The sequence below is a fragment of the Zosterops lateralis genome, assembly GCF_965231275.1.
Source record: "Zosterops lateralis genome assembly, chromosome: Z".
NCBI lineage: Eukaryota > Metazoa > Chordata > Aves > Passeriformes > Zosteropidae > Zosterops > Zosterops lateralis.
In genome coordinates, this window is record NC_139800.1 from 73,927,295 (window position 1) to 73,953,724 (window position 26,430).

Below are 26,430 nucleotides of genomic sequence, written 5' to 3' on the forward strand. Positions count from 1 at the left end.
AAATAAAGAAACAGAAACAGGAAGCCAAACATCAGAAACTCAGCCTAGACAAGATTAATGAAATAATTCATTTTTTAAATTAAACAAATGCTGATAAAATTATTGTTGCTGTTGTTATTTTCCTTATTTCTTTAGTAAATCACCAACAAAAATCAAGAACTTTGCCTGAGAGTAATGACTCCTGAAAATCAGAGTTTATTTATGGTGAAGCAGAGGTCCAATCTGTTAGAGTTTTCTCAAGCAATTCAAAATATTCCAAGACAAATGCTTCAGAATATATCCTTAAAAAACCAAAAACAAACAAACAAACAAACACAACAAATAAAAACACAACCTAACAAATTTCTGGATCACCTGAGCTTCCTAAAACAGAAAACTACAGTTTTCTTCTCAGATTTTAGCCATCTGAAGTAATTTAGGTCTTGTTTCTTAACATTTTCCAGACTATTCTGCTTTGTTGTTGCTCTACAGGAGGTGAAGCTAGCAAAAACTGGACATAACACTTTTATTTACTCCTTTATCATGCAGATCCTTCTTGCCACTGCCCTTATGATCGTAACACAATAGATACCCTCTCTTTTTAATCACTTATTGACTTTGCAAATCAGAGAATGAACCCATCCACCTTCAACCTCCCAGAAAGCCCTGGTCAAGTTTTAGTAATATTTCATGTTTACATCTAAAATAACTGGTTTCACAGACAATCTGACACTCAGTTCACTCCCTGCAAAGCACTATCTTAAAAAACATGCACATTTTGCATTATTCTCATAATTCAGAGCTCCTCTCCTTTCAGGGATTTCCTTCTTCACCTTACCCAATTCAAAATTTGCACCTTTTGCTCTCAAGCTCCCATGAAAGAAGAAGTGTTCTCCTCCTGTACCACACCTCTATCCCACCTCTCAAGCACATGTAACAAGCAACCTCAGACCCCGGGATTTCCAAAGGATACCCTCTTGGATGCACCCACAATTAATCCTCAGGTACCAGAATTGATGACTTAGGATTTAGCTTTTTTATTTTTTGGATCCTGCACTGCTTTAGTGTATAGCTCTAAAACTCCATAGCCTGTCATCTACCATTCTCCCATTTTATTTAGGCAAAATAATTCCTCTCTAGGCCTGAAACTCAAAGACAGTTTATTGTCTCAGGCCCTGAGAAACAAAAACAACTGTGAACTGGGGGGCCCAAACTTGTAGAAAGTTACTTCTTTACCTGAAACTGTACCTGGAGGATTAACCCTTGATATGTAAATTTACCAAACTTTTAATTGTGTGAAAATCTCGTGACCATTGCCCATCTTGGGTGTAGCCTCTCTCAGAGGCTTCTGACTGCCCAAAGTCTACCTATTAAAGCCTTCAATAAATACCTACTTTATTCTCTTCACCTTGTGTTATAAATGTGTATTACAAAATTGGCTTTTCGCAAGATGTGTGCTATATGATTAATAATGTTGTGGTAAGAATATAGGAGATAAGTTTTTTATTTCTGCTATTAGTATAAGAAGATTAGGCATAGTGGTAGTAGTTGATATAAGTATGCTTAAACTGTCTGTTTGGTCGGGATAACATCAGTGAACATGTAAAGAAGACTCTGCTACTGATATACCAACTATCAGCATCTACCATCTGAAGAAAGTCTGGACCAAGGCCCAAGTTGCACGTGATAGTGAAGACACAGTCAAGAAATACACATGCTCTAAAAAGGCGGACCCAACAAGGGACCATGCTAAACAGTTCCTGGAATATGGAAACTAGTTTATGGAATTATATGAATATTCATAAACTGATGCAATAGAAAGGGTATTTAACTAATATCTCTGAGATAGCAAGTTGGACTTGGCTGAGTGCTGAGTCACCCGTCTGGCTGTACTTAGTTTTTTTTATCTCCTAACTGTCTTAATTTTTTTATTAAACATATTTCTTAAAATTACCAATAAGTGAACCTCATTTTTCACACCTTGTCTAGCCTCTGTTCTAGGCAGCCACTCCAAGGCATCAGTACCATCAGATCTTTTGGGTAAATGCCTTTATCCCATCTCTCCAGCATGCAACGAGCAGCCTAAACCCCTGGAATTCCCTCAGGATACCCTCCTGGGTGCACCCACAATTAACCCTCAGGAACGAGAAGGAAGGCTCACCTTTGTAGAAGGGCCTGCCAGTGAGAACATCGCCCCTGTTGGCAAAGCCGGGGCCCCTGGGGCACAGGGCCAGGTGCTCCTGGGTGCCGGGCACGGGGCAGCGCTGGCAGCCAGAGCCCCAGGCAGCCCCCACGGAGCAGCAGCAGGAATCCATCCGAAGCCTGCCGGGCACGGGCTGCAGGCATTCCTCCTCCTCCCACTGCAGGTAGCACTGCTCCGTGCGAATATCTGCGTGCCACAACAACAAACAGGCGGTTATCCCTCTCCTCAGATGTTTCTCAGGCGCGATGCGGTGATGCCTGAGCGGCAGGTCTCAGCCTGCCTTCAGTTACATGATGATTCCTGGGCACTGTATGGTTAACACCACCAGTATTATTTAACCATAAAGAGATAGCTAAAGATGCTATATAAAGAGATAGACAAAGATGCTTATGCTAGCTCTCTATAACCGTGTGGAGTTACCTACAAAAAACGTATCACTTTCTCTGAGACTTTCCTAACTGCTGCTGATGCCTTAGAATTTTTCCTCATATACTTTTAATATATTTATTTATTTTATATAATCCTGCAGTTCTTTAGTGTGTAACTCTAAACTCTGCATATAGTGTCAGCTACTGCTCTCCCATTTTGGTCAGACAAAACAATTCCTCTCTAAGCCTGGGAATCAAGGACACCTCACTCACTGTCCCAGGCCCCAGGAGTGTAAACAATAGTTGGGGGGGAGCAAACTTGGGGTAAATTACTTCATTACCCGAAGCTGTAATTAGAACATTAACCCCCAATATGCAAATGGACCAAATTTATAAAAGTGTCCATTTCAGGTGTAGTCCCTGGGGGGCTTTGTCTGCCTGAAAGTGTACCTGAAGTGCTTCAATAAATATAATCCCTTCTTATTCCCTTAGTTTTGTCTGCCCTATGTTTTTACATAAGGCTGGAAAACGCACCAGTTCCTTCATGAATAGAGGCCTCTTTGTAGGGCATTTTAGGGAAAATCCTCCAAGCCAAGGCCTGAGCCCTGGCCAGGTCCTGGCCCCTGCTGGTCGGGATGTGTGCCAGCAGATCCATGAGTTCTGTGCTAAAAATGTAACCAAGTCACTCTGACTTGATTTGGGCCTATAAAAGCTGGATCCACTTTCAGGGCAAATTTGGAGACTTCGGCTGCAGGTGGACACATTGTGTAGGATTTTCCCAGTTGCTGGGAAGGGTTCTCCAGGTCCTTGCTGGGAATGAGGCTCCTCAGCAACTGAGGATCTGGATGATGGTTAAGTATTTAGGTGGTGTATCCTTCTCAATCACTATCCTGTCTCTCACATCGTAACAATTAGCTGCACTACCTTGCTTACTTTTGCTTCTTGCTAAAGCCAAGTGTGTAGTTTTATTTAAATATACTATTATGCTTCTGTGTTGCCTTTATATTCTTAGTAAAGTAACATCATTCTTTCCATCGGTGTCGGTGTTTTTTAAATCAACCCTGTCAATTGGCAGAACACAAGCACACATTAACACTCAGCTCCTGCTCAAGAGTCTGCATTTCTGCACAGTGTTCAGCCATTTGAAGTTGCTAATGTTGCACTCTAGTTAAATTTATTCATCTTTCTTGTGCCACATAAAAGTACAAGAATTTCTTTTGTTGTCTCCCAATCTCAAGATACATCCTTAGCCTCACATGACTGTGCTTTTTAGGATTCTTTGTGTATTTGACAGGACAGACACATAAATTTTTTTACTGCACCAAGTATTCTCATTTATAAAATGACCCTTTTATTCGATGGGACAGACATATGTATTTCTTTTTTCTACCAGGTATTCTCACCTGGTAATGTATGTAATGACTCTTTTGTGGCTCTCATAGTTAAAAAAAAAGAAAAAAATGAAATGGTTAAAAAAAAATAAATCCTCCCTATATTTATGTTACTGAATTAATTTAATAGTGCAGTGAATACAGACTAAAAATAAAAAAGCTGACTGTTGTAACGTTTACTGTAAAATTAGTTGGTAGGAGAATACAATAGGGTTTCCAGAGAAGCTAATTATGGTTGTTATACTCAAGAGTCCATCCCATTAGCAGCAAAGAAGGTCAACCACAAGACAAATCAACCAAATGTGCAGGCAAAATCTTGTACTTGTGTACCCAAATGTCAAGAAAAGAATCACACACTGGCCTGTGCAGTGAAAAAAAAGACTAATTTGCACCAGGATATTTGTGCTCACCATCCATTACGCAGGACACTGCTGCTCCTGACTAGGAGACAGAGCATGGAAAGAACTTTAGCACAACCTACTGACTGCACCGAAGGCAAAACAAGCCTCAAAACAAACTCATTCCTCGAAGGAACTAACAGCTCTTCTCTGAACTGGCACAGATATTTGATATCTAAGCAGGCACGTTATCTGGGATAATTCAGAAATAAACCACGCTTTCTTTCAAGCCCCTTAGGAGAAGGATTTTGGACAGCTGTGGGACACAGCTGTGAGAGCAGGGTATGGTCTTACCTAAACACACTCGCCCTGTGCCGTCCAGGGTCAGCCCCTCGGGGCACTCGCAGTGAAAGGAGCCTCTGCTGTTGATGCACTGCCCATTGGGACAAACCCCCGGGAAAACCTCACACTCATTTACGTCTGTCGGGGACACAAAGAGTTCAGTTACCTGCTGACTCCAAGGGGAGAGCTACAGCTTTATGGAGGATTTCAAGTGACAGGAAAGAAGCAACACAATAAATGCCTTTTTATCAGATCTTCAAATGAGGGGGGGAGTGATGTCTTGAGTAAGAAGCAAAAACTTCACCTTCACAGGTAACACCCTTCACTCTGGCAAATCCTCTTGAGCAAGCTGTGTCTGAAATCAAGCCAGAAAGATATTGTTACTGCTTTAGAATGATAGGAAGGCTGGAGCAGAAAAATTTAAAATACATGTATCTTCAGAATTTGCTAGTAATTTCTGTGTAAGGTGGGGAGTGCTCTAGTCTCCATTGAGAAAAGTATTGACTCATACATGCTGCTTAAACTAAGTGAATAGTTGAGGAAATGAAATCTTAGACCTTTACTTTCTCATGTACTCTCCTTAGTGAAATGATCAGCATCTAATTAGATCAGTCTCTGTACTCACATGTAGCTAAAAAGTAAAATTCCTTCAAGAGGCTTGAACATTTAAAATTGTAGTAATGTCAATTATTAGCTTTTTTTCCCCACCAAAGCTTAATAATGGATCTGATCAACAAGATCACTTTAGAAGATGTATGTAAACTGTATCATCATAAAATGATTTGAGAGCTTGTTGTAATTTAACTAGTTGCAGAATAGGAAATTCAGGGCTCAAACACACCCAATCTGAGCTAATTATCTGTCTAGACTGATTAGGTTTAATCAGTTTTACCAGTCTAACCTGACCATGCTGCTTCCTGAAGTCCAAAGGAATATCTGCTGTGCTGCACAGTTAAGAGCTCTGCTGGATGCTGCTTGCACTCTGCTTGTTGGGGGGGGGGGGGATACATGCGCCTACAGTTACTGTTCCAATTAAAAATCAGAGGCTAAAACATCTTGACATCAGTTCAGCTGCCAGTGGCATTTTTCAAACCTTAAGGGGATCAGTATTTTTGCCATAAACTAGAGTACAGTTAGCAATTGCTGCTTCCAGCTTCCATAACTAGCCCTGCAACATAACAGCAATACTATTTCTGCAGTCAATAATGGTACACAAGCTACCTGTTTGAAAAGAGCTGGGAAAGACGTGCTAACAGCTCACAACATAAAAAGTCATCCAGAATTTTACCATATATTTCACTTTACTGTTTTAGTCCTTTACCTCCCTATCCCAGTCAATACACAGTCCTTGTGGAGATGAAACACAATGTAGCCATTAAGAGGTTTATTCACATGTTATTTGCTGGCATGCTTCGAAGTTATTAGAATGATCTCTGATGGTGGAGATTACAAGTCTAAAATAGATAACTTCTAAGGAAGACAACTTCTTTTCATAGGTTTTTGGGAGGGGGGGTGGTTTTGGTGTTTTTTGTTCGGTTTGGTTGGTTGTTTTTATTTGTTTTGTGTGGTGGTGCTTAAATTCAATTCCAATTGGGTTTTCATTGCTCCAGTTTAGTTTTATAATTTGTGTTTTATAATTCTGTAATTTTTACTATTGTTTAAGATGGCCTCTCCTTCCCTCTCCTTCTCTCCTTCCCTCAGACTTTCCTTCCCCCCCCCCCAAACCTTCCCGCCAAAATCTTGGTTGTCCTGGTAACCCCATCCCATAATAGTTGTTTACCACCTTTCGGTTACCTGTCAATCTTTAAGTTATATAACTTCCCCACCCCCTCATCATGTATTCCTCCTCCCCAAGTTACCTGTTACTGGTTCAAAAGTTGTGCATCCCCTCATTATACGTTGGCAAAGAGTTTTAATTGGTCCCACGCGATCCCACCCTCGAACCTACTCAATAAAAAGCCGTGCCATCTTGAGGCCAGCGTCTCTCTTCGGAGCGCTGCCTCGGGGACACGCATCCCCTTGTTGCACCTCTGAGAGTCCCGCCTTTCTATTCTGCGCACCATCCGCACCTTGGTCGAGTTTGCCCACGCCTCTGACAAAGTGAGCCCCTGGATCTAGTGGCGGCAGGGCTGGCCGGAGCTGCACCCATTGGAAAGCCGATCCACAGCAGTTTTGTTTTTTTGGGGGTGTCGTTTCATTTGGGTGTTTTTTTTTTTTTTTTCATATATACAGAGATGATAAGAATCTACTAGTGGTACTTATTCCCTTCTCCCAAAAGATGCAGGTTACTGGAGCATACCCAATTCACACCGTTCACATGGGCTGCCCCAAGCTGCTCCTAAGGTAGCACAGCACTCAGATTTCAGCGTGGCACCATTGATGTTGACTTCACAGTGGCTGTCTCGGATATTAAGCCAACAAGTCCCCTTCAGGCTATCTGCAGCAGAAAAGAAAGCAGAAACAATACAGAATTGTCATGGCCAGAAGAGCTGGAATGCCATGTCCATAACACCAGCAAGAGAGTACCGGTGGAGCACAGGCTCTTTTTAAAAAGAAAAAAAACTTCCATAATAGTAATTTCATACACATTTTAGTTTAGAACTGGTGTAAAGGGATAGCACTATCACTGAAAATGGCCAACTAAGCACACTGCCTAAGGCAAGGTCTCACAGCTGGCAGAGGTCTTCCAGACATTGCAGTGGATTTATTAATTTAATTCAGCCAGTGGTGGATCCATCTAAAATATACAAAAGCAGAGATCCCTTTCCCAGATGACTGCCTGAACCCTTTCTGAAATGCAGGTGTTCTTGTCTCTCTTGAAGGGAAGCCTTCAAGATTGTAAGGAAGTTTTTTTTTTTTAAAAAAACAAACAACAAAACAAATGTGGTGGGTAGGAATGTTCTGTATTATTTTAGGGGTCTGGTTCTGCTGCTGCATTACCTACACTTTGAAAAGACAGTAAGATCTCAAATCAGCTACATACTTCATAGGTTTTATTGTCAACACCTTTACACTTCCCTACCTTTACAAGGTTACTCTCAAAGGTACATTTCTTGAGACAAGCAACAACCTTTGGTGATAAGACAGAAAAATCAGCCTGTAAGGTCAGACCCAAACTGGCAGATCAGCCAGGCAGGGTTTAAATGTTGGTGCATACTCAGAGTTCAAAGCTAAGCAATTGACCCAGAGAAATTTAGTTTGATGAATAATGAAAGGAGAATAAGATTTGGTTTTAAGATTTTACATGCACTGTATGTGCAAAAGGCCAGATATATTACTGATGCCTCATGCTCAGGAACAACGTGCTTAAAACAGAACTCATTCCAACGTATTTTCTTCCAAACAGTTTCAACTTTTCCACAAGCTGTCATGTTAAAAAATTATGTGGACCACAGAGAGCACAATCTTACTTTGGTTAAAGCAACAGGAAAAAAACTTGCACAATAATGTGAGTGAAATCAGCCCCAGAAACTGGGCAGGGTATTTCATTAACAGTTAAGTGTAATACAGTCGTATTATTTAGGTTAACATTGGTCTCAAACATGTGGGACAGAGCTCCATATTTGAACAACTGCATAAATATAGAACTCAACATGATTTCCTTTTACTTGCCAGCTTTGTGAGTGAAAAATCAAAACCAGTGTCTCAAAAATTATTTAAATTCTAAAAGTTAGCAGTTGCTTCTGCTCACACTAGCTGCATCCACACTGTCCTGCCAAAGTCTGCTTGTCTTATCTTTTTCAGGCTCTTCCTTTATTTTGCATTGTCTCTTCTGTCCAGACAAAAATCTTTGGTGAAAGACTTATTATCCAACATCAAAGCATTCCTTCTGTTGCTCTTATCTCTTTGATTCTTGAAGACTTGAAGAATATATGCATACTACGGGCAGATGGCATCCTACTTATTGTGCACTGTATGAACTCCACAAATCTTGACTAAAATATGCATAAAAAGCATGTAAAAGTGTGTATTTCAAAAAGCACAAATGGAAGTATCTCTAAGGTACGGGCAATTCCCAAAATCAATGAAACTCTTGTATACTTCAAATATACTTCAAAAACAACTCCCTTTTTCTTCCCTCCACGAGCATGGTCTTAATATTGCAAAAAAGCTGCCCATGGGCCAGCAAAGTATGTCAGTATCATTGCTGAAAGTTTTTTATTATAATTGCTGAACTTACAACCCTCATTTGCTGAAGGTTTGATCTTTAATCTTGGTGCAAATGCTGTGAATTGCAATAATATAAGCAAGGCATTTTTCTCTCTGCCCAGGAATACTCACAGAAAGAGACAAATGGCTCACATCTATGCTGAATAACGTTATTACTGATTCTGGCTCTGACATGAGAACAAATTTGAAAGCAAAAAAACCCCAAACTTGTCAGAATTGGTCATTATCTTACTTTGATTATTCATATGAAGTAAACAAAAAAATCCTAAGCCTCAATACTATTTCAGCCCTTCATAAGGTATCTGTTGTTACAGTAGTGCTTTATAGAAGCAATCTTATAAAAACAAAATAGGACAAATATATTCAGCATACAAGTCTTTCTCTACAAGAGTAATGGAGGAAAATCAGTTTGAGATTTAAAATGGCATATATCTGATAAGAACATTTTTAAGTTTTTCCACACAGTAAGCCACCTGTAATCCACAGCTCCTCACTTTTCAATAACCCAGCCTGCCCTCCTCTCATTGCTTCCAATACCAGTGAAATTTTGGCCAGGGTGGGAAAACTGGGCTCTAGCAGTAAAAATCTGTACATCTTGCATGCTCTACTTCTGACCCTTCTGTCTTAACATATTCACACTTGTAGTGGAAGAACATGGTTCCCGAGCCAATTTTTGTCAACATGAAAAACTAATGATAAGACTCACAGTATGTAGCTGGATCCTGTTCTTAAGTTTTTATCTGACTATTCAGCTGGTGTTTTTTGTTTATATTTTATGTTATTTATCACTGCTGTTCAAGCCAAATGGGACCTCATACTGTAAACAATTCAATGAAAACCATTTGCAAAGTTAAATCCACAACACTGTTAAAATTAGGGTCTTGGTGAACTTGTGGCCCCTTTGTATGTAAGAACACCAGATTAAAAATAAGAGGTACAAAAAGCATAGGCTAGTGGGGTTATATCACGAAATTAGCATAACATGAAAATTACAAAAACAGTAATAAACTTCACCAGCCAGTGATGTTACAAGGAAATAGAAGAGAAGACCTAGGCACAAAAATAACGTTCACTTAAAAAACATATTAAGGCATGGAAGAATTCCATAATTAAATAGAAGCTCAAGTCTTTACATTCATTTTTTCCACCTTAAGAAATCCTGACAAGAAAATTCAAATGAAAACCACCAAACAAATCCATCTGAAAACAAAAGTAACATTTAAGATTAGCATCACCCACTTATTAATGACACTACAAGAGAGTTGGAGTACCACACATATCCTATAATAATTTCATTTATGCTACACCAATAATATGAGAAACTTGCAGCTTATGAACACCTGTGAAGTATAGATGACTGAAACCCTTTTGAATTTGCTTAGGAAGGCAAGGAAAAAAACTCACATTAATGAATGGCTTTCAGAGATAATACCAATGACCTCCTGCAGGCAACTGACATCCAGGCAACATCCAGCTTCTTACTCTAATAAAATCTCTGCATCATTCTGCTTTTTTTTCCAAAAGAATCCTGAAAGGATGCTAACATTTTATATATATATGTAGAATATGTGTGTGCATGTGTGTGTATTTTTTATTTATAAAAAGGGAAAATAAAGAGAGGAAATACCCACCAATACAGATCAGTCCTGTAGGGTCCAACTTGCTGGCAGATGAACATTCACAGTGGAACGACCCAAGGTTGTTCCTGCAGGCACCATTGACACATGGGCTGCTTTCACATTCATTTATATCTGTAATCCAGAAACAAAAGACATTATTAGAACTACAGAGTGCTTCTGGGAAGTATTACACGGTAATTTATACTCTCTAAATGCTGTTGTGGACTGTGAAGGGCGAGGACTGCATGAAATACTTGCCCCTCCACTCCTCCCAGCAAGCATTCAAAAGATACATGAACACACAGGTAGCCTGTATTTTGAAGTGCACATATTTTGGAAGTGTTAATTAAATGGCCCTTTTCTACAAGGAGAGGTAATTTCCAACACCATGGGCCATAAAGTTCTCCAGCATCAATTACAACTGTCCCATGAGAAAACAAAACTCTTTTTTCACAGAATACAAATGCATTCCTAGCCACATCATGCAGAGCACAAACAAAGCTCTCATTGTTTCTGCCAGTTATGACTCCATGAGAAAAATTAACAAAACTGCGTCTAGAAATCTGTTAAGAAAACCAGAAGCAAAATATCACAACACTAGCTGCAAGTCTCTAGTTATGTAAACATTGAAGAAATAGCAGCTGTAATTGGAATACTGTAAATGGTACTTCTCTGTAGCCCCAAAATCCTGTTTCTTATCCCTGTGAGGTTTTTAAGCTTGTTACATGCAATAATAGGACCCCTGCTGACAGCATTACTGGCTGATTTTTCTTTTAACTGGAATCAGTTTTAAGATAAAAACAATACAAACAAATTCTCTCCAAGAAGAATTGTCGATGCATATCCACCATGTCTTTCCGAACTCAACCAATTTAATTTTTTTTATATGCATCCTGAATCAAGCCATATATTCTAATCCAACTAGTTCCCTTTGGCAGCCCAAAACTAAAAAATGTTTAGTGCTTGCTTGTGTTTGCTAGCAGTGTTTGAGGAATATCTTGTAATATCGATGAATTAAACCAGCTTAATTTAAATTAATTATAACCTAATGAAGTATCTAGCTAAGCACTAGAGATATTAATAGCATCAAGAGATAATTTTCAAGACAAATTGAAATGTTCTCCGAATTTTTAAAAAAGTTTTCTAAGAGTTACAACTTGCTATTTTGATATGATGCATCAAGCCGTCATTTCAGTAGAGATGTGCATCAAAGGAAGCAACAAGTATTTTAATATATACAATTTATTAATATGCATGTATGATTAAAAAAAAAAAAAAAGTGAGAGAGGGAGACAAAAATGCCTGGAGTCAGTAAGCTTCGGAAACTGTGATGTCTCTCCATGCCAAAAGCAAGCACTTAATTTAAAAGTCAGCTTTCACGGATCCTTTACTTAATGGATTTATCTACAAAGAGCAAACAGGGCTTGTCTTTGACTGTCAACAACTTTCTGAAAAACAACAGAGCTTTATGTTTTGAAGCCTACTCTTAATCTGTGGATTGCCCATTTTACAGATTAATCATACACAGATACAGGGAAGTAAAATCTAAGAGGCTTTATCAGGTCAGGACAATGTGCCTCATTGTTAGTTCTGACAAAATAAGCTCCAACTCTCTCTGCATCCAAGATGTCAATCCGGAGTCCTTACCAGCAATTATCTGCTCTACCAAGGCCTTCTCCTCCCTATGAATATATTTTACACTCTATTACCTCTGTTTTTATTACCCAGGGAATGTTCTCTGCCTCTGTTGCTTCCCACTCTCTCCCCAGCCAGCAACACCTGGTAGTGGGGAGTATTCTCTGCTGTTTCTGCAGAGAAACCAAGCGGTTCTTAAAATCATAAATCACACTGACACAAAAAAAGTAATCTTAAGTATGTACTTTATGTCAAATAATCCTCTGAATAAAAATGTTCCAGGAGGAAGACACACTTTTGCTTCCTCTCCATCTGCCATCTTGCTTTCAGAAGTTTGTCTAGCTTTAAAAAAAAGTGAGAAAAAATTGAAAAGACAGGATAAACTAACAAAACTGAATTGATGTAGTCCTGTCCAAACAATCATGAGTGTTCCTCCCTTCTTCTACAAAGTCACAATGTCGGAGTAATTTCCATGAGGGACCACACATCATCTGTGAAGGCGCTCAAAATGGGTGGTTTTCATGTGAATTGTCACAATGTTTTAACAGCTGGCAGCTGACCTCACACAGGTTTGCAGACATAACCAATGTGCAAGACAAAGTAAAAAGCAGGCACGGGCCACTATCCAAAACATCACTCCAGGAAGATGCATGAAACTTAAATTGTTTCACATTTATGGGGGTAATATGAGGTTATCATGCACAGCTTTAATTTTCCCTGGCATTGAGCTAGGTAGAACTACAATCGATTTTCTTCTAAGAAAAGACATCTTTTGTTTCAAATTTTCAGAGTTTAAACCAAAACCTGACAAAAAAAATATTGAGGGCCACACCTGGAAGCCAAAGGCCCTGAAACTACAACCAAAGAAGGGAGTAAGTGGAGAGAGAGGGGCCAAAGTTCAACACCTTTTAAAAAGTAGAGGCAGCTATCTTGGCTTCATGAGCCATGATCCAGGCCCTTCTGCATTTGAAATGCTTTAGCACTATGCTAAGTAAGAAGAAAAAGAAGAAACAAAACCCAAAACCCAATGAATTTGGATAGTAGTAGGCTGATAATAATGCATTAATTACATCACCATCCAGGAAAAGAAAAGATTAAAGATGATATTAAATGTATTTCAGCATTAGTGTGCAGCTGAATTAAGTGAAAAAGTTTCATATGCACAATGCAAACAAACTCTAAATATTGTTCCCCTATACCTTCTCATAATAATACTAAATGGTAATTTTTAAAAGAGTAAGCAAGAAACCAAATGGATTTCAACACTATTTTGTATGGTAAAATAAAACTCACTATGTATGAAGGTATTAATTGAGGTGTGTTTCAGAAATTTTTTTCTCTCAAGTGAAGTGAGTGTACATTGAAAACGTCAGAGAAACAAAAATTGAAACAGTCCGCTGTACATTCCTGGAAATGAACTTCAAAGTACATCTGGCTTACATTTAACTAGTTATGTCACTGGAAACACAAACTAAACCATGGAGCTTGTCATAAAAATCTCAACTTTCACAGACTCTGGAGCCTCAAACAAGTCTCCTACTCCTGCAACAAACTGATAAAAAATTTCAATTGAACTACAAAAAAAAAAAAAAAAAAACCAAAACAAAAAAAACAGTGATGGGTTCTGTTGTTTCTTCAGAGTTATTGATGAGAGTCATATTGAAAAATTTTTGGTGACTAATAAGCACCAGAGCATTTTCAGTGTTCAACACAGAGCTCCTGACTACAGCAGGTTTTTACAACCAGTGAACTAATAAGTCCAAAACCAATTACGAGAAACAGGATTTGGGCAGAAGGAGAATAATTTCTTTCTCTGCTGCCAACCCAGCATTACTACTGCCTACCCAACATGAGTAAAAACGCAACACATTTAATAGGTTTTACAGACACTTTTACATAAAACTCCTCCTGACCAGTTTTTTCTACCTCACTGGCTAAATTTAGACATCAAACTAATGATGAGACTCAAGATGCATTAATACTAATTGTATCATTACCATAAAGAAATAATTCCAATTACTATTTGAAAATGTAGATACATTTTATTTCAACAAGATTGGCTGGGTTGTCTGCATTCTGGCTTCTCATCCATCCAGCTTTAGATCAGTGTTCTATGCTCTGATGTTCTTGGTTCAGTGAGCACCTCCCCTTACCACACTACTTCAGTTTTTCTGTCTAGAAGATTTCTCAAGAAACATGTACCTTAAGGGCACACAGTAGACTGTTTTCACAGACAGAAATCTTCCAGTGCACTGGAAGATACTGTGATCAGATCACAGAAGATCTGTGATCAGATACTGATCACAGAGACAGGCACTGGAGAATAAATTCCTGAGCACTGTGGGTAAATAGGCACTGAGACAACTTGGCCCAGAGAGCTCTTGTAAATCCATGAAGTTGGCACAAGACAAGCACCACTCTGAACAAGTGGTACCAATTTGTAACATGTAAAAAGAGCAAGAACTAAGTTTTAAGAGGCTTGTACCACATGTATTAAAATATTAAAGAATATAATTTCTTTTGCATAGAAGAGGTGAAGATGTTTTGTACAGAACACGTGAATGATTTTATACTGCCAAAATTTAAAACATTTCTACCTTCCTTTCTACAAGTTTGCTTAGCTGTATGGCAGTAACTTCCTTCTACCTGATCAATAATAATAAGGAGCTGAGGACTGTAATATCTCTTCCACCACTTCAGAGAAATCTGGATGCTTACACTGGTTCACATAACAAGTGTTTTGCAATAAAGAATTGCAGCTTCTCCATCACTCAAAGAAATGCAAAACCATTTACTATAAAAACTTACTAATGATTACAAATACTGAGATTTATAGACTGTGGAACCAAACAAGAAATAAAGAAGACCAGTAAAATTCAACTTCTCTGAATACTAATTACGTGTTGGCACATAAGCTAACGATTCCAATTTTACTTTTTTGGTACAGTTTTCCATGTATTTTTTTTAAATAAGTAAAATTTCTCAGTTTCTGCTCTATGATGTTTTGCTGCCTTAACATCTGTGTTAAATAGTAATTTAAGAAAGCAATTTTGATTATACTGTAAAAATAAAAGACAATTTTAGTATTACTAGGCAGTAAACCCATGTCCTGGAATGCATCACAAAAAACACAATTTGATCTAGAATTATCTATCGCCACAGACTTAATGGAGAGAAGAAGGGAGAAAAGAAAAAAGGAGACTGTGATCAAGACAGATTTCCCTAAATGACAGACATGGTGTTCCTGCTACATGATCAAAGGCAAGTACCTATTACCCTCTACTGTAGTTTAAAAATGTTGTAGCTAAGCAAAGGAAAACATTATTTTATAAAAATTAAATGATTACTTTGAAACAAATTCAACAGCAATATCTAACACACTAAAACCCAAAGAAATTAAAAGAGAAATGTGAAAATTTATGCAGCATCACAGCTCTCTCTTTTCCTTGGCATCTGCCATCACTCCTGTGACTGTTTCGCTTTGACGTGACACAACAAACAACAAATCTGACACAACGTGCAGGTTTCCTCACCTTCACAGGTGTCTGTCTCTGAGCTGAACAGGTAACCCTTGGGGCAGGAGCAGCTGTAGCTGCCCGGGGTGTTCCGGCAGAGCCCGTTGTCACACAGCAGCCCATTCACAGAGCACTCATCAATGTCTGCAGGGACAGGAGGCACACCGTGACCAAAAATTGCACTTCTGACTTTCAAAGCTCTGATGCACTTTGAGGTTTTTAAAGCAAAAACTTCTGTTCTGCCCTTAAAGTTGTTTTTTTTTTTTTCACTAGCAAACTCAAAAATTAGTTCATGGTTAGTCTTAAAAGAGTAACTATGTTTTCCTGCGATAACCTTGGTAATTTGAGTTTGGTCAATGACCTTGGTCAAATGACAATGAACTTTTGTATGACTACAATGTATAGATTCATGAAGGTCTATTTGCTTTGAAAATTTTATTTATTTCTTTTTTTTAAACACACAAACAGTAGTCTGTTAATTACTGTTAAATTAATTCTAAATCTGTTTTATAGGTTAAAATTGGTTTTTTTATATCATAGAGTGAATTATAATCCATCCTGTATGGTTCATGTATGGCAGCCATCTCAAGAGAACACATGTACCTCCCCTCCAGAGGAACACTCTTTTTAAAAAAAACCCCTATGATTAGGACCAGAATATCAAGTACACTGACTAGGAAAATCCCATACATTAACATAATTCCCTGAACTCCTCTTAAACTAACTGAAAATAATTCTAATAAAAAGTAATCTGTCTTCCTCACTGCCCAATTTATTCTATGAAAGAAGACAAAATATAATTTTAGGCCTTTTCCTTTAGTGCTTATCACATGTCAAAATAACCTGTGTTTACAGAAGAATATTGATAGGATAAGTCAGGATAAACATGACATTGTATCCTGCTTCAGGTTGTTTCCTCTTTATTTACTGCTTGATTTCCCAAACCTAATACTGCAACTGAAATCTTAAATCAACTATATTTCTAGAGAGTTTTTAAGTTTAAAAATATATGACTAAAGTGAGAATGCAATATAACTACAACTTAGAATTCTGGTTTCCCCAACTACTTCAGATTTTCCAAGCTGCGCTTACTCCTGTAGGATTCAGACAACAAAGCCTAAATTTCCCAGATGATGAATCCAAGACTTAAGTTTGGCAGCCATGAATTAAAAAAAGCTTTTCTTTAATAACCTGTTCTAATCTAACTTCATCTGATTTTAAACCAAAGAAAGGAGGATAAATTTGTAACCTGATACTTTCAAGAGCAACTTGGAGCTCGTTGTCAAACAACCCTTAGCCCAAACTGTGCAGTGTGATGAGTGCATTATTTCATTAGAATCTCATAGAGTAACTTCAGATTTGGACTGTAATCTGTTGTGTTACACTCTGTAAAAACACTGAACAGTGTAGCTCATGCTTTAAACCCACTCAGACCTGACAAAAATACTGTCTGCATTTTGACCGATGACCATTTTTATTTCCTGGCATCTCATATAAACTGTGTCATCAATTAAAATCTTTCAACCTTTTATCTGAGTGTTCATACTTCAATTCTTTTATGGAAAAATTCTATCCAAGAATAAACACATTCAGTCAGCTTTATCTTTATTTAAGTAAATACACAGATTACACTAGCACTTACCTAATCCCAAGAGTAACTGGATAAATAAAACCTCTTCCCGTAAAATCCACTTGGAGAACAAATATCACATTAAGCATTTTAAAAATAAAAACACCAATACTTTTCAGCAGAAGTGCTTTTCCTGCCAGAAGTCATATTTAAGGCTTTAGGAAGTAATTAAATGTAAACTTCCTTTTTTCAAACAGATGAAAGGAGACTCTTTACTTTGTGTTTGCTTTGCATGACCAGGAAGGAAGGTTTGATATGAGAACACCAGCACGGCTACGAGGACGAGATTTTCCGCTGTAAAGTAAAACTGCTGGAGTTTTGTTGAATACAAAAAACAGTGGCAGGGAAAAAATCTTTAAGTGCAGAGAGCAATAATTCACTAAAATAAATAAATAATTCACCACAGTACTTAAGGACAATGCTTTGAATATCCTGATGGTTTCAGAGAGATTTCCACTATCCTTTAATTTAAACGAGCTTCACCTTTCTTCTTAAAATTACAAGGCTATAAGCAACATGATTGTACAATGCAGTTGTGGCACAATACACTCTTTTTTTGGATTTAAGAATTTCTGAAAGAAAAAAAAAAACCCACTGGGTTTCATGTTTGCCCATGAATAATAAAATTAATTAGGTGGAGAGTGAAACTGCAACATCATCTCCTGCTTACACTTCCTAAAGAGTAACATTCACCCATCAAATTACAGAAAAATATACAGTAAGAATAACAATTATGCAGTTATTGAGAAAAGCATCATTCCAGGACTTCTGCATTTTCACTGTGGCTTGAAGAAGCAGATATCTTGCACCCTAAATTCTGTCAGGTCAAATCAGTATCAATGCAATGACAATTCAGCCACAACAAAAAACCAACAAATAACTTACCCACACAATTGGTTCCAACAGGATCAGGCTCATAGCCACTGTTGCAGTTACAGCGATAGCTGCCATGCAGGTTTTCACAAATCCCATTAGAGCAAATGTCAGGATCCAAAGCACACTCGTTAATATCTGCATTAGCACAACAACAGAAGATAATCAGACACTGACAGGTATGAAAAACCTGTTCCTGTGAGAGGTGTGGCCAACACCTGACTCACTAGATGCTGGGGCTCTCAGTCAGAGCCCAGGCACAGCACAGGTGCACCCTGAAGGCTGAAAGAGGTGATTATTCTCCTTTATTTGACACTAGAAGGCCAAACCTGGAATACTGTCTCCAGTTTTGGGCTGCTTTACATGGGCTCACTCCTCAAGCCCACAGAAGCCTGTCATACTCTTGGCACTCCTTGCCAAACTCAGCCTGAGTGCCCTCGCTTTCCCAATCCCACATTTACACATCTGGACAGTTTTCTTCTACTCTACACAGCATTCTTCTCTGGTTCCACTGACTGTGCATTTCCTCCTTACACTTCAGTTTGATCCTTACTCAGCCATGCTGGTCCTCACCTGACTTCTTACACGTGTGAACAGAAAGCTCTTGTGATCTCAGGAAAACATCCTCAAAACTCTGTTTTGCTTCTTTAAACCTGAGGGCACTTTCCCAGGGAATCCCATTCAGTGATGCCTCAAGCAACTGGAAGTTCATGTTCATGAAATTCAGGGTGCCGTCTTTACTCTCCACCTGGCCCATCCCCCTCAACTCAGCATGAGTTCCAACAGGGCATCACCAATGCAATCCAGGCTGCCATCAGTCTGGACATCACTAATTAGTTCATCTGTGTTGGTAAGCAGCAGGTCCAGTAATGCCTCAGCCCTGCTTAAAGTATCACCTGGACTAAGACATTTTCCCCTCAGAGTGCTCCAAGTGTCTCCTGGCCTACACACAGCTCATGTCAGTGTGGCTAAATTCCCTCAGCAGCATCAGTGCCTGAGGTGTAAGAAGAGGCTGAAGGGACTCGACTTGTTCAGCTGAAAAGATGGAACATCAGAGGGACCTCTAACAGCACTTCCCTATTTTAACAGGTGACTACAGACAAGATAAAGCCAGATTCCTCTTTGAGGTAGATAATCACACGGCAAGACATAACATTTGCAAGATACAACAATGGAAATTTAAATTAAACACCAGGAAAACAATTTTTCACCATGAGTGTGGCTAAGTACTGAATGAAGCTGCCCAAAGGCTACAAGAACTCCATCCTTGGAGATACTCCAAATTCCACCAGGCAAAGCCTTGAGAAATGGTTCAGCTTTGTCAATATCATTGCTTGGAGTGGAAGGTTAGGTGGGATGACCTCCAGCTATCCTTTCCAACCTAAACTGACAAGGAACTACGTGTTTGTAAGAAAAAGCTTGATGCAAAATACCTAGCCTATGCACCCAGAGCCTGTGGTTTAGGGATCTAGGTAAGAAGTCATAAATTACTAGGTGACATAAGAATTTTCCTAATACAGAAGTAAAAGTCAAAACTACATAGGTCAAAACTACAGCGTATTCAGTCCTGTAACCATTTGTTGGAAATTTAAAATTTTTCTCAAACAGACAGAACAGGATGATGGATGAGTTATATTCCCTGAACTTACAGTCCCATATAAAATTTCTGCTGTAGTTGGAAAAGTCCAAAATATTTATATGATCTACAAGAAGAGGAACAGACCAATTTTAATACTTCTTGCCTCTGAGGAAAAGAGGGTTTTTCAATATTTTCGTTCTTCTCATATGGTAAGCCTATTACTTTAAATAGTTCCTTTCCCAAGCTCTGGAATGAAAGGGTGCTTGGCCTAGCTATGACTTCATGAAAGGCTTGTTTTATACTGGTAGGGCTCAACTTTTGGACAGAGCATTTCCTCTTTAATCACAGTGCAATTTAGATACTGACTTATATTTAATCATATATGCATTTGAAAAAAAACATGGTATCCCTGGATAAAACTCAAGATTATAAGACATCTGAAAAACTTCATAAGAAAATACAGTTTGGTGCACTACTTCAGATTTGTATTTTCTTTAGGGCAAAATGCATTCTGTAGCTTACTAGACATGTCTGAATCTTGGGGATAAGCCACCCAAGGAGCATACAGGCAGTGACAGGAGTAGCAGCATGAGTATTGGCTGCAATGTTGCTGTACAAGAAGTATAGAGAACCCTGTGTTTGATCCAGAAACCTGAACAAAGGAGGACTTTAGTTGAGACATGAATCCATGACCTTTGTCATGCATTTGGAAGACAGCACAGTTGTTTCAACATTTTAATCAGAAATTGTATTTTCCATGTGTCCAAAAGGACACATAAACCTCTCCCTCAGGCTGCATGCAAATTCTTATGGTAGGATGCTGCTTGTACAACTGTATTACTGAATGCTGACATTATTTCTCTGAGATTTAGAGATTCTTCAATGGACCTTGTATAATTCACTGAAAAATAAATTGAGAGAATTTATAAATCCTGAGATTTTTTATCCTGAAAAGTAAATTGAAAGAATTTATAAATTTATAAATAATGGATTTCAAATTACTTATACAAGCTTACAACATGTTAAGCAATGAAGAAAAGAAATACGCATATACTTAGAGTACTGAACAAAACCAGAATTTCTTTTATAGAAGTGCTATTTTTAAACATTATTTAGGCTATAACTAAATGCAATTATGGGAGTTCTTACTCTGTTCCTGCTGCAAAGAATAGGAGCTTTAATGCTGACAAGGATCATTATTAACACATCAGCTAAATACCTAGCAATAAAATTTATGTTCCCATATTTTCCTATTCCTTCTTCAACCCATTTTACTTATCTGGCAGCTGCAGTATGCTTTGCCCCTACTTCAGACCTTGCTCAGCCATTATTTTTTAAAACCCCTGTCTCTGTGGTACTAGAAAAAGGATCTGGAGCTTTACAGTTCCCAATACTAAATTCAAGTGTTAGCTTTCAGGACTCTTTATAAGGATATGTTTTTTTCAGTTAAGCTCCCTTCCAATTTTTAACTCTACAGGAAAACAATCCATCTGTGGAAATGATCCATAGGTCAGAACTCTGAAACAGATTACTTTTTGTCTTGATAGGGCCAGGCAAAATCCCCTGTTCTAGAGAATTAATTTCAGCCTTTTCTCTAGACAACATTAAAATACTGTACTTTGAGAATGAAAATACTAAAATCAACATGTTAATCTTGAGGCTAAAAACTACACTCTAGTATGTTATCGAAAAATGTAATTCTGAGGAGCGTTGGGTTTTTTTGAACTTTGAATTATTGTCCTGGGGTGACTTTATGATGCTGAATTGTTAAATTGTTAATTTGTTAACTGCTTGTTAAAAAACCAATTTTTTCCACTTTTATCAAAAGAAGTTTACCTCCCAAACCAGAGGTTGGAGGAGGGGGCACTTAAATTAGCTTTAGGGAAAAAAACACTTCAGAAATTTCATCCCAAAATTTGCCCTAAAGCAGGACAATCACATATATTAAATAAAATATGCAACATACCTCTTCCATCAACAGTAATACCTATTCCACTGCTACACAGACCATGGAACTCAGCTGCTCCGTTGAGGTGGAGATGTTGGGGAAAAGAAAATGTTATTTCCAGTATTTCACCTTCTTTAATCCTTAACTAAATCCACGTGATTTTTTTCCAAAGTAATTTTTCTACAGTGCAACTAACAAAATGCCAACGTTCACATGAAACAACCACTTATAGATAATTTAGTTCAATCTGAGGTAGCACTCCATCCTGAACTTTCACATTTGTACAAAACCAAATTTAGATGACCAGAGGAAAACACTCAGGTGATTTCTTTACAGTCTTGACATGACTGTCCTCTCAAGTTATTGCTTTTAATCACACTGTCAGTTTTACTTCTTTTTCTAAATAGTTTTCTGCTGCTTCAGAAAACAGTACTAAATGGAAATTCTCTCCAAGACGCATCACCTCAGCTCTGTAGTCAAGAGATTTCTTCCTTTAATAAATCCCCTGGTTTACTTAAAGAATTGATTCTTATAAAATTAAATACAGATTTCTAGAAATAATATGGGCTGCTCTTTTAAGCTACATTGACTGGACCAGGAAATTTACAGATTCATTGGAGAATTCTGCTTATTATTTTGCAAGAATTATTACTGATACCAAATACTTAATTCAGGAACCCAAATTCATCCTGTTCACTTTTCTTTAGGGCACGAAATAAATCAACAACAGGATCTCAAAAAGATTTTTTTTGTTTAAAATCTATATTCACTGTACCACTCAAAGAAACACAAAATTTTACCAGAGTTTTTAGCAGGACAGGGATGACATGGCTCTCCAAAGCCATAGTCAGGGTTGGCACAGCAGCATTCAGACTTTGTCACAGCACCAGGGAAGGGATGGACACACAGCCCTCTTCTGATGCCTCCATAGCACGTGCTACGCACATGAGTGTCTGAAGAAAGAGGACAAGAGGAAGAAGTTATTTCCTTAGGCTGATAGTGAAATGTAAACATACTATTCCAAAAGGTAAAACCCTTTATTTTTGGTCAACAAAAAGGTCACACTGGCTATATCTGCACTGCCTTAATAATCCTGATGGCACCAAGGCAAATTCTCAGCATGATTGCCCTCCTGGGACTTCTCCAGAGCACTTTCAAACCACCTAAACCAGGATTTTGTGAGTAAATTCAAAAGCATTCCAAATGACCCAGCAAAGAGGATCCACACTCTGAAGCAGCTCTCTAAATCCACCAACAAATATGTCAGTGAGAAACACAGAATGGCCTGGATCAGCATGTGGTGGCTGATCCTTCCCTTTGAGAAGCACCACAGACAAATCTGGCTTCCAAAATGGTTCCTCAGTTAGGATAACTCACCAGCAGCCCAGGGCTGGTAAAATGGGAGAATATCTGCTTCTGAAAGGAGAAGCATGGTCTTCAGCTGTATTTAAAAAATCATGAACAGAAATGCAATTTTAGCAGATTGTTCAGACATTTATGTGACTTGACCATTTTAATAGGTTTATACATAAACAGGCACCTGTGCTGGATTAGTACACCAAAGAGGCCCCAAACTCTAGCTGGGAACTGCAATCTAGCAAATCTTACACACAACTAGGCAGTGAGGAAAGCAGTACTACTGCCCAGACTATAAGAAACTTCAGGGAGTTTGTGATTAAAACCCCACTCTGGAAGTTAGAAGCACCATCCTTGGGGAGAGGGCTGGAAATAACAGCCTGGATAAATCACCTCTTATCATACAAACAAAACACAGAACACTTGCAAGGTTCTTTAACCCCAAAAATCATGCCAAAAAAAGACAGCAGAAAAATTATACAGGCCAACTATACACCTGTATGACTCATCATGTATATGCTGCCAATCTTACAGCTGATTTAATCAGACAAATCAATCTGACAGCCTTGACCAGTAAGATGCAGGAAGAAGCATCTTCCAAGACAGACCCTTCATACCAATCTTTACAGGAATAATCATCTCCAATACTTATCCAAGAACTATGAGAATGTCCCTGTGACTGCTTTTGATGCATTTGTTTGGGGTTCTGTTGTACTTTTCTGGTTTTGATCTTCTTAAGTTAAATGCTTTTTCCCATGTTTGCTTATAGGACAGTATTAGAGATCTTTCAGCAAGCATGCAATAGGACAGTCTTTCTAATAATATGTAGCTGAGAACTGCAGGATACAGACAGAGTAAACAGCATTTACTTTTGACTCCTATAATTCTACAGACACTGTTGGAGCTGCATTGATACTCTTTGTTTCAGGTATCTTGATGGGCCAGAATAGAACACAGCTTTAATTTATGCTTCTTGTCAGTCCCCCAGTAAAACCACCATGCACTGTGGCCTGGACATGAGCCTGAGTGGACTCAGAAATTGAAACGGGTTTGAGGTAATCCAGTCAGTTACTTGCTTGAAGTATGACCCCAAAACAACAAAGAGAAGTTGCATGAGAAGTTTTACAGTTGAATATGTTGAATATGCAGAGCCAATCCAAATAAGAACTGGCAATTCCTTATGTGTTCTGTCGGCTCTTTGAGTATTGTAAGCTGGCTCCTGTATAACAGTACTGCCTGCACATAAATGTTTTCTCTTGCTTTTGGTATCCCATGGAACAGATAGTTCTGGAGCACAGCTAAATATGTCCTAGATTTTAGAGTTTTTTTGCTTGCCAAGAATCTAGGTGAAGCCAGTACAACTTCCTTGCACTTGACATCAGGAAAAGATTATGATGCTTCAAAAGTTGAGGACTTTCGTACCATTCGTAGAAATGTCTGACCATTTACTTTACAAAATAATTAGCAGTATCACATCCTTTTCCTCCACCCTAGACCCAGTTGCCACTCTGACAAGTTCTGCCATGAACCAAGGGACTTCAATCGCTACTCTGTCACAGAAGAGGAGGCTTCCCCCTAGTATATGTGTCTGTGAGGGAATGGAGATGCAAATCAAGGGAAGAAAATGGCATCAAGAGAAACAGCAGATAGACAGAAGACTAGAAAGTGTGAAAGAAATACTTTGGAGGAAGGTCATCAAAGAAGTGGAGTGTGGGAAGTAGCTGAAAGAAGCTACAGATGTATTGAGCAACTGCTCTGCACAAGAGAGCAAGTGCTTCAGCATAGATCAGTGCTTCTGGAGAAGTGGCATAGAACTTGGGGACAATTGCATGTCTGGTTACAGGAAAACAGGCTGATCTGCACAGTCAGTGATTCACTAGGCCTGTGAAGGATGAAAAACCAAGCTGGCTCTACCACAAGCAAAACAGCAACTGTGTGACAGGGAGACTGTGCCCCTTGGGCTGTGCTACGAGCAAGAATAAAAAGGAAAAATTCACTTCTTTGTGAATGATTCAGGCACCTCACAAACCTCAGGTTCTCCATTTCACCACAGTTCTGAGTCTGGACCTTACTGATGAACCTGTGCTGCTCCCCATGTTTAGTTTGATTAGCCTTCAGCTACTCATTTCAGAGCATCAAGAATTTATTCTTTGCCCTGGATCAGAGATTAGCATTGCTGCTGCTGTACCTGTGTACCTGCTTATGGGACTCTCCACTCTTTCCCAAGGCATAGCACTTCTACACTCTTACATCTGGCAGTGAAGAACTTCAATGCCCACAAAAATGATCATCACATTTCTGGTCCATTTCAAGTGGACCAGTGCTTGACCCACACTCAGAGAAAGTCACTGCATCCATCCAGAAGCCTAAGAAGGACAAATCAGGCTTACGACAAACACTTTTCCATTTGGCTCTACAAAATCATCAGGGTAAAATAAAGCTTAGTTACTGTGTCCTGGATGACTCTGGCTCTGAGCAGAGGTAATTAGAAGTGTCTGAGCAGAGAACAAACAACACTATGTGAAGCTGGAGCCACAGCTCAGCACAAGTTCTGAGGTGATACATGCTCACACACAGAGCCAGCTGAGGTGTCCAAGCATGGAGCTGCAGATGGAAGTACAGCCAAACCTAAAAAGCCTGCAAATATTCAAATATTGGAAGTTTGGCTCCAAGTATTTATCTAGCTGTTCCATGACACTGTAACTACCCATTTTCCAAGCATTTGTTCCCCTTTGCTGTACCTTTTTCAAGCTTGTATAACATTTTGTGATTGACTCAGCCATACTTACAAATACTAAGTAAAACAGCATTTTTTTTTTCTATGTGTACTCCCACCAGAACCAAGGTCATTATTCAGAAGTAAAGTAGAGCTCAGAGAAAGAGGGGAACAGCTGGACTATGGGCTCTTACATTTTATATTCCTTGCTAGTTACCTAGCAGACTTGTGGGAATGCTCTTACATTCTGTCCAATTTAAGTTATTAATTTTTAAATTACCAATGATCTTCTAGCAGCTAGAATGTCTGAGAAGTATTATTTAGGTCATGTAATATATGGAATAGAATAAGCAGACACAGAATTCCTGTAGTGAACACAGCATGTGGATTATATATAAATACACACACACAATTCTTAACACCGGATTGGCTCGGAAAATCTATTTTCAAGTCATGTGTGAGGATACTTTGTTATGCAGTATTTGAAATTTCCTATGTTAGTTTATGACTGGAATAATTACATCATCTTTTTAAAATTAATTTTCCAACTAGATCATGAATCTGCCTTGTGATTTTTTGTCCTATGAAGGGTACTTTCTGTTGAAAATGTAAGCATTTATGGTGTGCAACACGTAACTTCTAAATAAATGGTGTTCACAGATGATGGTCAACCTGTCAAGTCTTTTGCTGCTAGTACTGTGGCAACATTAAGTAAATTAAAGCACAGAAAATTGAGTACTATATTGATTCTTTGCAGCTGTATCACTG

The 26,430-nt window shown here is 38.5% G+C and overlaps 1 protein-coding gene across 1 annotated transcript in view; it reads right to left on the bottom strand.

The window, feature by feature from the left end:
• Nucleotides 1-26,430, bottom strand: part of FBN2 (fibrillin 2) — a gene marked incomplete at both ends in the record, with an annotated part of 118,480 nt that overhangs the window by 43,639 nt on the left and 48,411 nt on the right. Inside the window, 10 exon segments of the mRNA XM_083883193.1 lie at nt 2,141-2,368; nt 4,634-4,759; nt 4,926-4,999; nt 5,001-5,004; nt 6,921-7,058; nt 10,423-10,542; nt 15,579-15,704; nt 18,076-18,201; nt 21,609-21,662; nt 22,391-22,543. Of these exon segments, the coding sequence (XP_083739319.1) occupies nt 2,141-2,368; nt 4,634-4,759; nt 4,926-4,999; nt 5,001-5,004; nt 6,921-7,058; nt 10,423-10,542; nt 15,579-15,704; nt 18,076-18,201; nt 21,609-21,662; nt 22,391-22,543 (1,149 nt within the window).